At 45.7% G+C, this 16,515-nt stretch overlaps 1 protein-coding gene across 1 annotated transcript in view; it reads left to right on the plus strand.

The window, feature by feature from the left end:
• LOC126092636 (transcription factor AP-2-beta) overlaps positions 1-16,515 on the plus strand; it is a 411,315-nt gene that overhangs the window by 59,293 nt on the left and 335,507 nt on the right. Inside the window, exon 3 of the mRNA XM_049908359.1 lies at positions 4,584-4,739. Within this exon, the coding sequence (XP_049764316.1) occupies positions 4,584-4,739 (156 nt within the window). The remainder of the gene's footprint in view (positions 1-4,583; positions 4,740-16,515) is intronic.

Consider the following 16,515-nt stretch of genomic DNA (forward strand, 5'->3'; position numbering starts at 1 on the left):
ATATTTGTTGTTGTTGTTGTTGTTGTGGCCTTCAGTGCAGAGACTGGTTTGATGCAACTCTCCATACTCCTTTATCCTGTGAAAGCTTCTTCATTTCAGAGTAACTACTACAACCCACATCCTTCTGAATCTGCTTAGTGTATTCATCTCTAGATCTACCTCTACGATTTTCAACCCCCACGCTTTTCTCCAATACTAAATTCGTAATCCCTTGGCTCAAAACGTGTGCTACCAACAGATCCCTTCCTTTGGTCAGGTTGTGGCACAAATTCCTCTTCTCCCCAGTTCTGTTCGGTACCTCTCGTTTCATGATCTACCCATCCAATATACATTATTTACTAAAAAATAAAATAAGGAACGACTAAGACAAAAGTATTATCTTAAAACCTAGACCAGTAAGAGCAGCGAATCACATAAAGTAATCCTGCATGAGCAACCATAAAGAGACCATAGTTGCATAATTCCATGTATGTAGTGGGTAAGTGAAAAGAGAGAGAACGTGTAGTACGTAGCAGGCAAAGCTCCATGTCGAATGTAACGTGTGGTGTCAAATCAAAGATAATTCTGACGGAATCGAACTTGATACGAGCAAAAGAATATCTGGTGTGTGTTTGTTCTTCCGGACGAACAGATGCCACATATATGAAATTAAGGTGAGAACGGTCAATGATCTCTTCAGTGTGGATGCACACCAGTCTCAAACTCTCACGGGAATCGGCGGGAAGCTGCGAGTAATGGTAATGGACAAGGGGCACTACATTTGTAATGCGTGAATGAGCTGAGAATTTGGGTCTGAAGGCAGGCGTGCTAGGGTATAGTTCGTACAGTGGAGATGGTCACTGTGCCCATATAGCTTAGCGGTCAGAGCATCTGCCTGGTGAGCAACTTCCAAGAATGTTTGCCTATCGAAGCCTTGGGCCCCAAACGATACATATCGAACGTGCGATTCTAAATCGACCACGTAACTGCGAGTGTGGTGGCGGGAGTTATGAGCAGTTTTTAGAGTGGTCACTACAGCAACGACAAAGGAAGAGCGTTGACTGTCAATTTCATGTGTATGCTACGAGGAGCATTCCGGTTTTGCCGTAGCCTGGGCGGGTTTCCTACGTCATGCAAGGGTGTGAGTAGAGCGTCACATGCGTGAACTGTTTCCTCCTGCGCGTGGTCATGGAGGTGCTCACACCGAAGCTTCCTCCTATACGGGCACATGGGGGCGTATATTCCCATGCACGACCTTCAGATCTAGCATCTGAATCCTGAAGCTAGACAATAACTTGTGTCCTCTGGGCGTTCTTTTTTAATGGACGTGTAGTCCTGGGTACGACGACTTGATATTGCGGTGAACGACAAATACCGACTGCGAGAAGAGTACGTTCCGTGCTATGAACACAGCTCTATGTCTTACCGAACCAAAGATCTTATTACAGAGACTCTTTGTGAAGGAAATGGAGAGATCGGCCGTGTGAGAGGAGGAGAGAGATCGTATTGTTGTAAGACGCCATTACAGTATATAGTAAATGTTCAAATAGTTTTTTTCCATAAAATAAGATCCATTAACAAATATCAAGTATTCAAGGTGTGTATATCTCCATACCGAAATTAGTTAATTATCGCGGTACAGATATTACGAGACGTAGATCGCTCGGAGGTGAAGTTTGGAACGGTACTGCGAACTTGCATATTCCACGGTCATAATTCGTCGTGAGATTGTCTCCGAATTAACAAACTTTAACTTGCTAAATTGCAGGACCTACTGTATCATCAAGACTCATCAAACAACATAGCACATAGTTGTGCCGACCGATTTGCGTAGAGAGTAAAGGTTTAAGATATGTCAGGTGCAGCAAATAACAACGAGGAATTTCCGCGAGATCGCCGCTGCGGAATACATGTCTTGCTCTCCTGTGGTATTTAAAACGACCTATTTATATTTTGCAGGTTTCAGGGGAGTAAAGATAAAAGGAAATACGGAACTAAGTTAAACCACCTAAAACCAATAACTAAACCAAAAATTAAAATAAAAGCACACATAAATTATATTTATTATAAAAATAAATAAACAAAGACTATTTTTAATTAACAAGCTAATAATAATATATTAAAAGTCGCACACAGTATTGGTAGATGAGTCACTTTATGATGCTGCTGCTTACAAGTTGTACTCTCTAATCCAGCAAGGTACAAGAATTATGCTGGTCTCGATCGATAATTTTTAATAGTCAAACCATAAATTTTTGTTGATAGTCGTTCGTTTACAGATTTCACATTGAAATTTTAAAGGTATTTCACTATTATAACTCTTCTTACGAACTTTAATAGACTTCGCCCAGCCGCAATCTACACAGTCTCTCCTTTCGTCATCCGGTATTAGTCCTTCTTTACGACAAAAATTAAAACAATTCTCTACATTACATAAGCGTGGAATTAGATTCTTCCAAGACAGGCAGTCGGCCAAAGAAATGCCTACACGAGACACCCCAACTCACTACCGACATAAATCGTATAGGTTTCCAGCAACTCACAAATAATTTATTATAACTGCCGCCAGCAGCGTCGCAAGATTGACTTAGAATCGCATTATCGATATCTACCGTCTGGGGCCTGCAGCTTCGACAGGCACACACTCCTGAAAACTAGAATGAGATTTTCACTCTGCAGCGGAGTGTGCGCTGATATGAAACTTCCTGGCAGATTAAAACTGTGTGACGGACTGAGACTCGAACTCGGGACCTTTGCCTTTCGCGAGCAAGTGCTGTACCAAGAAGTAAAGCTGTGAGGACGGGGTGTGAGTCGTGCTTGGGTAGCTCAGTTGGTAGAGCACTTGCGCGCGAAAGGCAAAGGTCCCGAGTTCGAGTCTCGGTACGTTACACAGTTTTAATCTGCCAGGAAGTTTCATATCAGCGCACACTCCTCCACTGCAGATTGAAGACATCGCAACTCACTACCGACATAAATCATATAGGTTTCCTCAGCAACTCACAAATAATTTATTATAACTCCCGCCGCCACAGTCGCACGTTCGATATCTATGTTTTGGTGCCTGCAGCTTCGACAGGTAAACACTCCTGGAAATTATCAGCAGGAATTCCCGGCGGGTCAGGATTTTCTCTGCCTCGTGATGGCTGGGTGTTGTGTGCTGTCCTTCGGTTAGTTAGGTTTAAGTAGTTCTAAGTTCTAGGGGACTGATGACCATAGATGTTAAGTCCCATTGTGCTCAGAGCCATTTGAACCATTTTTTTATCAGTAGGAGACCCTGGTTCGAATCCCAGTGCACTGCAAATTTTCAACTTTCATCTCTCTTTCAAATTCTAAAGGTGGCAGGGGTAAAATACAGGGAGCGAAAGGCTATTTACAATTTGTACAGAAACCAGATGGCAGTTATAAGAGTCGAGGGACATGAAAGGGAAGTAGTGGTTGGGAAGGGAGTAAGACAGGGTTGTAGCCTCTCCCCGATGTTATTCAATCTGTATATTGGGCAAGCAGTAAAGGAAACAAAAGAAAAATTCGGGGTAGGTATTAAAATCCATGGAGAAGAAATAAAAACTTTGAGGTTCGCCGATGACATTGTAATTCTGTCAGAGATAGCAAAGGACTTGGAAGAGCAGTTGAACGGAATGGATGGTGTCTTGAAGGGAGGATATAAGATGAACATCAACAAAAACAAAACGAGAATAATAGAATGTAGTCGAATTAAGTCGGGTGATGTGGAGGGTATTAGATTAGGAAATGAGACACTTAAAGAAGTAAAGGAGTTTTGCTATTTGGGGAGCAAAATAACTGATGATGGTCGAAGTAGAGAGGATATAAAATGTAGACTAGCAATGGCAAGGAAAGCGTTTCTGAAGAAGAGAAATTTGTTAACATCGAGTATAGATTTAAGTGTCAGGAAGTCATTTCTGAAAGTATTTGTATGGAGTGTAGCCATGTATGGAAGTGAAACATGGACGGTAAATAGTTTGGACAATAAGAGAATAGAAGCTTTCGGAATGTGGTGCTACAGAAGAATGCTGAAGATTAGATGGGTAGATCACATAACTAATGAGGAAGTATTGAATAGGATTGGGGAGAAGAGAAGTTTGTGGCACAACTTGACCAGAAGAAGGGATCGGTTGGTAGGACATGTTCTGAGGCATCAAGGCATCACCAATTTAGTATTGGAGGGCAGCGTGGAGGGTAAAAATCGTAGGGGGAGACCAAGATATGAATACACTAAGCAGATTCAGAAGGATGTAGGTTGCAGTAGGTACTGGGAGATGAAGAAGCTTGCACAGGACAGAGTAGCATGGAGAGCTGCATCAAACCAGTCTCAGGACTGAAGACCACAACAACAACAACATTGATTTAAATCAAAGCCCACTCGCAGCCTATGTCTTTAACTCCTTTGTGACTTAAGATTGTTATTGGCAACAGATGGGAGGTTCGTAATACTACCAATGATGGATGAAGTGAAACTGAAAAAAAAAAATCATTGTCGACCTGTAGACGTCACCTACGCGAAAGCGCAGCCTGGCGCAACACAGCCAGCAGCTCCGTCAGCGGCAGCAGCAGGTAGTGAATGGCGGCGCGCCCGCCCCCTGTTGCAGACCAACATGCACGCGTCGTTCCCGTACGAGTCGAACCGCGCGGCTCGCGACTACGGCGTGCGGCGGCCCGACGTCCTCATCCAGTCGCACCCGGGGCTCGACGGCCAGGACCCCCTGGTGCTGCACGGAGGACTGTCCGCCGTCGACGACCCGCAGGTAAGCCGGCAGCCAGCTACCGCTCTACTTGTAACCTCCCCCTCACTTACCGACCTTAATGACAGGGAAAAATTGAACCGCGTGTACCTAATGGAAATTTGGGAAAAGCAATCGTCACCGAAGTTAATCTGTCGGTAAAGAGGGAGGAAAGGGTTACATCTAAATGAAAGGAAAAATGCTAATGAAACTGGTGGAAATTAATTTTGAAATAGGGGTAAAGTTAATAAAGAAACTAAATGTGCGGCCGTTACGTTAACAATTAACTAGCGGTAATTAGATATTTGAGATTTGGTGGAAATTACGGTCGCCAGTCCTAAGGACAATTACTATAGTAACTGAAAAAGAAAGGTTATTACACATATAATTAGCACTAGAAGCGTGGCAACAGAAGGTTGACACGTGCAGTGTGAAAACTGAAAGTTTGTCAGAAGTAATAAATTTCGCTACACTCTGACTTAATTTAGCAAAAGAATTAATAAAACCGGAAAACCGAAAGTTAATTTAGTGACTGAAGTTAATAGTGAGCTTTATTTCTGAAGCACATCGAAATTCAGTAAAACACGGTTAGTCTTGGACTACCTCAACAATCATTTCAAAAGCTACTTGAATCTACGCAATTTAGAAATAAGAGATTTAACTTTGAACTTGAATTAAATGATTCTCAACAATAGTAAAATTTAGTACGTACCAAGCTGAGCTGCAGTCACAGGTAAGCTAAAATACGGTAACAAAACTCGCACTCTTAATTCGTGCTTCTGTAATCTAAATATTGTAGCCAGCTATGAATACTTTAACTGAACTTTGAAATTAAAGCAGTGAAATCGGGCGTTTGAATTTCAACGACACTCGGGTTCATTTCGGAAATGGAAGGGACCCTGCTTGGTAATGCAATTGGGACACTGAGTAACAAACGTTCATGCTAAGTTGCTGTAATTATAGTTACGAAAATGGTAAGTTTGAAAAGCTGAGGTCTGCCATACAGTTCTAAAACTTTACGTGCTTCCAGTCTTCCTTGTTGGTTGATCGAAGGTTTGAAGCCGTCGATCGAAGAGGTGGCGACAGTCACTCATTGTCGGCCGTCGCTGTTGCAGAAGCTGGATGTTGGCGCGCCTTCTTCTCGACACGGTCACCAGGCGAAACGGGCTCTTGATGTGCGCTGCCTAATGCTTCCCGTCCGCGACACCGTGTCAGAAACTATCATCGCAAGTCGAGCGCAATTACATGCTGCCAATCCCCGAAAGCGCGGCAACTCGCGGGAGCTTCACACAACATACCTGCTCAACCGCACTACCCCAGCCTGACTCCCTCTGCTCTGCCCGCGCTCCACGAGGCAAAGTTAACACTACCAAAGATCCTATACACTTTGATTCTTCACACGACCTATCGATGTAATCGTTCGATAGCAGTTTTCCCTAGGCAAGACCCAGCGTAAAAATACAAATAATATTTACGAAACAAACTAATTATACATCGACATAAATGCATAAATATATATATAGAAATAGTAAAACAATTACAATATGTAAGGACACAGAAATGTCATATATTCAGGTAACAAAAATAAGGAAAAAATTATAGTACAATAGATGGAAATGGGAAGATATGCATTTCCGGCGTTACATACTCCACTCCAAGCTCAGCTCACCTGCTGCTCTGCGAGGCTCGCAGCTGCCGTGGGGACGACAGACACGTCCGTCAACCAACAAGCTGCCGCCCTCTTAATTATTTGGCGTCCGGGCTCACAACAGCACGGTTATTATGCAATTATAGTCTCCCTTAGAGACAGGGGGTTACAACCAACGTATTAAAATATAACTTTCTCTCCATAAATAACAAAGGCTCCCCCCGGCCCGGTCGACCGCACAAAACATACTAGGACTGTTGATATTTTTAAAAAAATACCTCGTGTCCGATACATCGATATACAAAATATCACTATCGGCCGTCGTCGAATAGATGAAAAAGATCGGTCTATCGAAAAGAAAATATCGATGTCCCAGCCAAAAAGAAATATCGGCATCCCATAGTAAATATTCTGCAAGTTTTAGAGATGCATATTTAAGTATTGACTTATTATTAGATATTCTGCACATCAACAAGCTAGCAGCCTGCTTATTATCTGCCGGCCAGTGTGGCCGAGCGGTTCTAGGCGCTTCCGTCTGGAACCGCGCGACCGCTACGGTCGCAGGTTCGAATCCTGCCTCGGGCATGGATGTGTGTGCTGTCCTTAGGTTAGTTAGGTTTAAGTAGTTCTAAGTTCTAGGGGACTGATGACCTCAGAAGTTAAGTCCCATAGTGCTCAGAACCATTTGAACCATTTTGATACTGGCAACATATCTAAATATGTGACGTAAATCATCGTATCTTTTGACTGCACTGACGTAGAAGCTTAAATTTTTTACATGGCCAAAGGCCCACTGAACTTACTATCTGAGATGATTTCAGCTTGATACATGGACCCGTTCTTGAGAAAGAGGGTTCTTTAAGTCGTACAGATAGACAGAGATTGACAGACAGGCAGATTACAAAGTGACCCTATAAATGTTCTGTTGTTATCGATTGAGGTACGAAACCCTAAAAACTACACCTAGCGGTATGATAAAACTCATGTTTTTCAAAATTTAATTGAAAGTTCCCATACATACATACATACATATTCACTCACAGAGAAACTGGTGTCTGACCAGATATGACGTAACAGATTACCACTATACGAATAGCAGGGCGGGATTTGGCGAAATATATTGAGTAATTAATTACAAAAATGATTAGTCAGTAGATTATCGTGAATGAATTGGTGATTAAAGCCAATGACTTTTTTGTCCCCAAATGAGTAACGAAATGAAATTTAAAGGGATAGTAGTGGAACTGTCGCAAGTGATTGTGTCACAAAGCACCGTAATTTCATGGATAGTAACATAAATTATAGAAACAAGATGAGACTTAGTGTCGGTACATAGCATTCTCGCGAATAGCAAGACCCAGGGGGACTTTGAACTTGATATTCCCCTCTGACGCATTACCAACAACAGTGTCGTTAGCTCCCGAAGAGGCAATGCGGCCTGGGATTTGAACTAGAACACAAGCTTAGTCTGGCGAGAAGCGTGCGCTTGTAGTCTAAAATACGAGGGCAGTTCAATAAGTAATGCAACACTTTTTTTTCTGAAACAGGGGTTGTTTTATTCAGCATTGAAATACACCAGGTTATTCCCCAATCTTTTAGCTACACAACACTATTTTTCTACGTAATCTCCATTCAGTGCTACGGCCTTACGCCACCTTGAAATGAGGGCCTGTATGCCTGCACGGTACCATTCCACTGGTCGATGTCGGAGCCAACGTCGTACTGCATCAATAACTTCTTCATCATCCGCGTAGTGCCTCCCACGGATTGCGTCCTTCATTGGGCCAAACATATGGAAATCCGACGGTGCGAGATCGGGGCTGTAGGGTGCATGAGGGAGAACAGTCCACTGAAGTTTTGTGAGCTCCTCTCGGGTGCGAAGACTTGTGTGAGGTCTTGCGTCGTCATGAAGAAGGAGAAGTTCGTTCAGATTTTTGTGCCTACGAACACGCTGAAGTTTCTTCAATTTCTGAAGAGTAGCACAATACACTTCAGAGTTGATCGTTTGACCATGGGGAAGGACATCGAACAGAATAACCCCTTCAGCGTACCAGAAGACTGTAACCATGACTTTACCAGCTGAGGGTATGGCTTGAAACTTTTTCTTGGTAGGGGAGTGGGTGTGGCGCCACTCCATTGATTGCCGTTTTGTTTCAGGTTCGAAGTGGTGAACCCATGTTTCATCGCCTGTAACAATCTTTGACAAGAAATTGTCACCCTCAGCCACATGACGGGCAAGCAATTCCGCACAGATGGTTCTCCTTTGCTCTTTATGGTGTTCGGTTAGACAACGAGGGACCAGCGGGAACAAACCTTTGAATATCCCAACTGGTGAACAATTGTGACAGCACTACCAACAGAGATGTCAAGTTAGGCACTGAGTTGTTTGATGGTGATCCGTCGATCATCTCGAACGAGTGTGTTCGCACGCTCCGCCATTGCAGGAGTCACAGCTGTGCACGGCCGACCCGCACGCGGGAGATCAGACAGTCTTGCTTGACCTTGCGGCGATGATGACACACGCTTTGCCCAACGACTCACCGTGCTTTTGTCCACTGCCAGATCACCGTAGACATTCTGCAAGCGCCTATGAATATCTGAGATGCCCTGGTTTTCCGCCAAAAGAAACTCGATCACTGTCCGTTGTTTGCAACGCACATCCGTTGCAGACGCCATTTTAACAGCTCCGTACAGCGCTGCCACCTGTCGGAAGTCAATGAAACTATACGAGACGAAGCGGGAATGTTTGAAAATATTCCACAAGAAATTTCCGGCTTTTTCAACCAAAATTGGCCGAGAAAAAAAATGTGTTGCATTACTTATTGAACTGCCCTCGTATGTTGACAAAATTATCCCCTCCACTAGAGGTCTCTCTGGCTACCTTCGGCTGAAGCCGACCTACGGTCGTGAGCGTATTAGTATTTTTTATTCTTGTCTGCCACAGAATTCTAGACTTTTTTTCCATAATGATACGAAATGATTCAGGACACGAGCCGATTCCTTCCTCGATTTTGGGCCAAAATAAACGTACTTTCGTACCATCGCTACCACTACCCGTCCACCATCACCAGCATCCGTCACTACCACCATAATAACCACCATAATTATTGCGATATGCGAACAGCCCCCGGAAACGTTTGGTCGCTCTGTTGTTCGAAGACATCCAGCTTTCATGGTGTCCAAGTTACATAAATTCCGACCGCGCCGCCAGGACTTCAAGGCTTGTAGGACGCCTTTTGCTGAGCCCCCGCCCCCCGCCCCCTGCCCGCCACGACTCGCTGATGGTTAATTCCAGCAGCCGAGCTACTGGCGAGCATCTCTCAGCAGAGTGCGACCGGTAATTAATATGACCAGTAATTACTTTCTGGGATGACATCAGCGCGGGCGCGCACAAAAGGTAACACCGCCCTGATGCAGCCTCTTGGTGCAGCCGTCTACGAGGCTGTAAGCTCGTAGCGGTACAACGTAGAGGAGTGCTGTCTCTCTCTGCTGAAAACTAGAGCTGCTGTTGATTGCCACACAACAGGAACGTACTCGTATTATTTGGGAAATGAAAAAAATACTATGCTGGAAAGCCTAAACAGATTACCAGTTCGGGAGCGCCATCCAGATTTAGGTTTTCAGTGATTTTTCCTAAATCGCTGCAGGCAAATGCCGGGGTGGTTGCATTGAAATCGCACGGCCGATTTCGTTCCCCATCCTAGGCACAATCCGAGTTTGTGATCCCTCTCTAATGACCTCGATGTCGACGGGACATTAAATGCAATATTCCTTCCTTGCAGATTACCAACAGAAACTATTTCTTGGAAGAAACTCTACGAAATCAGTTCAGCTCATTTTAAAAGATAGGAGCATTAATTGTAAGATCACTCATCGTCTAACGGCAGCGTCCCTTAATAATCAAAACGTCATGGGTCCAGGGTTCGAAGTCCAGCCACTGCTTATATCCTGAATAATAATCAACAGCAATGGAAATCAAAGCATTAAAGACAGAAGAGCGTTCCCTGCTTCAACTGAAATTATCGTCCATTAAACAAAAGTATCATATTTAGAGAGAGGTCGCCAGCTTTAAAAATACAGATTGAGCGAGCAGCTCATGAAGTACGAATAGAGTCCAAGAATAAGGCAGAATCTTCTATGAGTAGTTGTCACAGATTACCATACAGCACCTCTGGTGAGAGAGAGATGGAGCTATTGGAAGAGGCGACATCTTCTAGATTTCTTGGGCTTGACCCCGATGTTATGATGATGATGATGATGATGATGATGGTGGTGGTGGTGGTGGTGGTGGTGGTGGTGGTGGTGGTGGTTAGAATTGATTGACTTAATCATTTTGCTTCTGACTTCAGCGTCGTGAATATTAGCAAGGCAATGGTGCACACCACCATTTAAGGCTCTGTATTACCTCCACCTGTTTATCTGAAATGCCTGACAGAAAAGAGTTAAGCATCCAGAATACATGGTCGGATATCATCGTAACTTCGTACATGTACTTACCATCGGCGGGTATATGAACGCTTAGAGTTGCAGTTCTGTGTGACAGGTAGAAAGGACACCAATGCGTAAGTCTGACGTCGAGCGATCGCTGTGAAGCTGCCACGTACAGTGACAGGGGCCTCAGTGTGTGTCTCCATTTGGCCGGCTGGTCGAATCGTGCGATATCCAGATTTGTGGAGCGTTGGGATGTGACAGTAGCCCGATGCTGGGCTGCATGGGACGTGAGGGCAGGCTTACTCGTCCACAGTGTTCCAGTCGACCTCGTCTGGCCTCCATAAGGGAAGGTCTCCATGGTGTGCACGAAGCACATCTGTGCCTACCATCCGTGAACAAGTAACGAACCCCTTGCGACATTCTGTACGATCCCGCACCGTTACTCGAAATCTAGCAGCGGTCGGACTAGGTTGGTTGGTTGGTTGGTTGGTTGGTTGGTTGGTTGATTTGGGGGAGGGGACCAAACAGGGAGGTCATCGGTGTCATTGGATTAGGGACGGGTGGAGAAGAAAGTCGACCGTACCCTTTCAAAGTAACCATCCCGGCATTCGTCCGAAGCGATTTAGGGAAATTACGGAAAACATGAATCACGATGGCCAGAGGAGGGTTTAAGCCGTTGTCCTCCCGAATGCGATTCCAGAGTGCTAACAACTCCACCACCTCGCTCAGTGGTCGGACTAGGGAATTACCGTCCCATGCGTTGGCAACGCCACAACAGAACCGGCTGCGTTTGGAGCAGCGCAGTGACCGAAAACAAGGACTGCTGATGAAAATCGTCACAATATGTTCAGTTCTGCACTATCCTGGATGACCGTCGTCTTCCAACGTTTTGGAGAGGCACACTGTATTACCATTGGTCTTATGGTGTCGAGGCTCATCAGGTATGACTTCAGGTCACAGATGGTAGTGACTGAGGGAACTGACGGCAGAACAGTACGTTACGAACATTCTGTGTCCTCAGGTGTTTCCTCTCAAGCGGCAGCGCAGTGGTGATTTTTTTCAACAGGAAAACGCTCGTCCACATATGGCACATGTCCTTACAAACACTCTGCACGTGTCTGAGGTACTCCCCTGGCCAGCAATTTCTCCAGATTTGTCCTCGACATAACATGTGTGGAACCATCTTGGACTTAAACTCCATCCTAGTGCTACTATCCGGGATGTCAAGTGCCATTCACAACAGTTGAGCCCAATTTGCCTCAGGAAGGGGGTACAACAGCTTTACGACATCTTTCCCGACCGAATCGGTGCGTCCAACGAGACCAGAGGAAGTGCTACGTGAAAGTGATAAAGTGGCTGGTTGATTGATTCATTTTAACAGGGAAGCTAAAACAGTTTAGGTCTGACCCGCTACTGTCCGCACCGAAACTAGGGTTATTGTGCGGTATCGCTCCCTGTATATCTAGTAAAGCCAACCAGTGCCCTTAAATAGTGCAAGGAGTCGCTCTACCAGTTTTTTAATAGACACAATTTCTTCAGGTCTAATTGTCCCGAAGATTCTGTATCTTTTACTCTCCAATGTCATGCATTGGAAGATCAGGTGTGCTGCAGTTTCTTCACCCTCATCACAGACCTGTTCCGTTATACCCATTGTGTGTAGGTGTTTTTTGAAATTATCATGGCCGTTCATCAGTTCAGTCATGAGTTTGATCTCTTTCCTGTTCAATCCCAGGCTTACAGAGCTTCTTTTAAAACATGGCTTGGGCATGATTACCTTACCATGTTTTTGTTTATGGACCTTGGTACAATATCCTACGTGCTGTTTCCTAAGCCAGTTTCGTAGTTCTAATTTGATCATAGCCTCGGTGATTGTCAGGACAGGTTCCGGTCCAATAAATGGAATTGTTGCCCCGTCCTAGCCAATCTATCGACTTGTTCATTGCCACAGATCCCTGAGTGGCCAGGGACCCACACTAGGTTTACCCTATTGCTTCCCCCTTGCTCCACCAGAGCCCTGTGACAATCTGCAACACTCTTAGATCTTGTTGCAGGAGCTGCCAATGATTTCAGGGCTGCCTTGCTGTCTGAATAGATGTAGATGCTACGGTCATTGTAGCACCTACGCATATTCTACTCCACACATGCCCTGACTGCAGTAATTTCAGCCTGGAATACAGAGGCCAGTTTTCCTAGCGAGACGATGCTCTCCAGTATTGGCTGAACCCCGTACACCCCTGCCCCAACGCCTTGGTCTGTTTGCGACCCATCGGTGAACCAAACGATGTCCTCCGTACGGTGTCGAACTGTTTTTTCCCACTGCTCTGTACTTCCAATTATTATGTTGTAAGGCTTGTCAAAGCAGTTATTATATAATCGGCAGGCATTTCCGCAGCCATTCCTATATTTACCTCATTCACTAGGTTAGTGTGTGATTCTGGACAGCCGGCCTGAGTGGCCGAGCGGTTCTAGGCGCTTCAGTCTGGAACGGCGCGACCGCTACGGTCGCAGGTTCGAATCCTGACTGGGGCAGGGATGTGTGTAATGTCCTTAGGTTAGTTAGGTTTAAGCAGTTCTAAGTTCTAGGGGACTGATGACCTCAGAAGTTGAGTCCCGTACTGCTCAGAGCCACTTGAATCATTTGATTCTGGATATTCGAATGAGACCCAGTTTTTGCCAGTTTTAAGTATGTGTGCCCCACAGTACCGCCACATTCTTTGCAAATTTGACTCGATATTATAATCACTCGAACATCATCACATACTCCCTCAGACCGTGAAATGTCATATCATTCGCTCTTTCCGCTTCTGTGAGCTTCGCTTTTTTTGTCAGGCAGTGTACAACTATACCTGTCATGAAGTTCCTAGGCATGTTTTTCTGTCTGTATCTGAAGGCTAATCTCAGGAGCTACTGTAGAGATTCTGATACAGTGTCTACACTCACAAAGAAGGTATGTGTATATAACTTATTACCGCTAGGCCAGACAAGTCGTCCTGCCGTAGATGCTTATTGGTATGCGTGCGGTCCGAAAAGGTTGCTAGTTCTTATTTAAAACCGCGGAACATGCTGTGCTGTGCCAGCTTTGAACAACGTTCGGTTATAAACACACTGCCATGCAGTTACGTCACACTGGCAAGTAAGATCTGGACTGCACAGCAGAGTAATGACCTGTGGTATGGGATGGGGAAGGAGGCCGGGTCGGCGGAAGCAGAACAGGGCAGGACGGACAGAGAGAGGACGGGACGGCCGCGGGCTGGCTCGGCTCGCAACCACGCCCCAATTTTCCGAGCGCGGACGGCCGCCGACTTTAGTTCCGCGGCTAGCGGGACCTGATTTGCCACCACGATTCGTACCACGGCACACTCGGCCGCGCTCATTTTCCTCGGACTCGCTGCAAAATTACACGTTACGGCGGGACCGATAATTCTGCGCCGAAACACGCGCTTCTTGCGCGGACACTCTGCCACGCGTCATGGTCCGTGTCGCTGAGGAAGTCGACACAAAGAGAGAGAGAGAGAGAGAGAGAGAGAGAGAGAGAGAGAGACGTCTGCCCGATCTGTGGAATACGATGCTTCTTCTGATGGCAAGGCCCACGAGACAGATGGGCCGCGACGCGTACGTCACAGTAGCCGTCTCCAGCGGACAGCCAGTAACTATTTCAGACGAGTTTAATAATTCTTGCCTGTGCGTTTAAATGCATGTTAATTCACTATAGCACACGACCAGTTAAGACCTCAGTGGCTTCCTCTTCATTGGCATATTTGTTTCCCATGGGCCCTGCACGCGGCAGAGAGTGTTCGCGAAGTATAGTGGACAAGGCGACTATGCACTACTGGCCATTAAAATTGTTACACCAGGAAGATGACGTGCTACACACGCGAAATTTAAGCGACAGGAAGAAGATGCTGTGATATGCAAATGATTAGCTTTTCAGAGCATTCACACTACATTGGCGCCGGTGACGACACCTACGGCGTGCTGACATGAGGAAAGTTTCCAACCCATTTCTCATACACACACAGCAGTTCACCGCCGTTGCCTGGTGGAACATTGTTGTGGTGCCTCGTGTAAGGACGAGAAATGCGTACCATCACGTTTCCGACTTTGACAAAGGTCTGATTGTAGCCTATCGCAATTGCGGTTCATCGTATGGCGACATTGCTGCTCGCGTTGGTCGAGATTCATTGACTGTTAGCAGAATATGGAATCGGTGGGTTCATGAGGGTAATACCGAACGCCGTGCTGGATCCCAACGGCCTCGTATCACTAGCAGTCGAGATAACAGGCATCTTTCCGCATGGCTGTAACGGATCGTGCAGCCACGTCTCGATCCCTGAGTCAACGATCCCTGAGTCAACAGACGGGGACGTTTGCAAGACGACAAACATCTGCAAGAACAGTTCGACGACGTTTGCAGCAACATGGACTATCAGCTCGGAGACCATGGCTGCGGTTACCCTTGACGCTGCATCACAGACAGGAGCGCCTGCGATGGTGTACTCAACGACGAACCTGGGTGCACGAATGGCAAAACGTCATTTTTTCGGATGAATCTAGGTTCTGTTTACAGCATCATGATGCTCGCATCCGTGTTTGGCGACATCGCGATGAACGCACATTGGAAGCGTGTATTCGTCATCGCCATACTGGCGTATCACCCGGCGTGATGGTATGAGGTGCCATTGGTTACACGTCTCGGTCACCTCTTGTTCGCATTGACGGCACTTTGAACAGTGGACGTTACATTTCACATGTGTTACGACCCGTGGCTCTACCCTTCATTTGATCGCTGCGAAACCATACATTTCAGCAGGATAATGCACGACCGCATGTTGCAGGTCCTGTACGGGCCTTTCTGGATACAGAAAATGTTCGACTGCTCCCTGGCCAGCACATTCTCCAGATCTCTCACCAATTGAAAACGTCTGGTCAATGGTGGCCGAGCAACTGGCTGTTCACAATACGCCAGTCACTACACTTCATGAACTGTGGTACTTTGTTGAAGCTGCATGGGCAGCTGTACCTGTACACGCCACCCAAGCTCTGTTTGACTCAATGCCCAGGCGTATCAAGGCCGTTATTATGGCCAGAGTTGGTTGTTCTGGGTACTGATTTATCAGGATCTATGCACCCAAATTGCGTGAAAATGTAATCACATGTCAGTTGTAGTGTAATATATTTGTCTAATGAATAGCCGTTTACCATCTGCATTTCTTCTTGGTGTAGCAATTCGTCACAAGTTCGTTGCGGTGCCAGTACTTCTCATGGGTTCCACGCTGATGGTACGTGACGTTATGCTTGCACCTTGAGACCCAACCATGTTTTACTGTTTGAGGCACAAATGCGAGACGTTATTTTGTTATTATGATCTTTAGTATATATTTACACTAGTACAGCTTATAGATAACTTTTCTGCACACACTGCTGCTGATGAAACCCGGACACAAGTTTCTTTCTTAAGAAATACGTTACACAAATTGCTTCCGTCATCTGGCAATGCGAAACCTTCTCATTACATTCTCAATCGTTTCTCCGACTGGTCACGCTATTTCTTCCCGAACTGAGGCTTTCTATAAATCACAATCACCGTGAAAAAGAGCTCTTTGCTGGGAATGATCCCACAGCAAAAGATATCAGGGGCTGAAAAATCGGATGATCTCGACGACCATGGGATAGGCGCTTCAGTCCGGAACCGCGTGACTACTACGGTCGCAGGTTCGAATC

Source organism: Schistocerca cancellata, chromosome 7 (assembly GCF_023864275.1).
Source record: "Schistocerca cancellata isolate TAMUIC-IGC-003103 chromosome 7, iqSchCanc2.1, whole genome shotgun sequence".
NCBI classification, from domain to species: domain Eukaryota; kingdom Metazoa; phylum Arthropoda; class Insecta; order Orthoptera; family Acrididae; genus Schistocerca; species Schistocerca cancellata.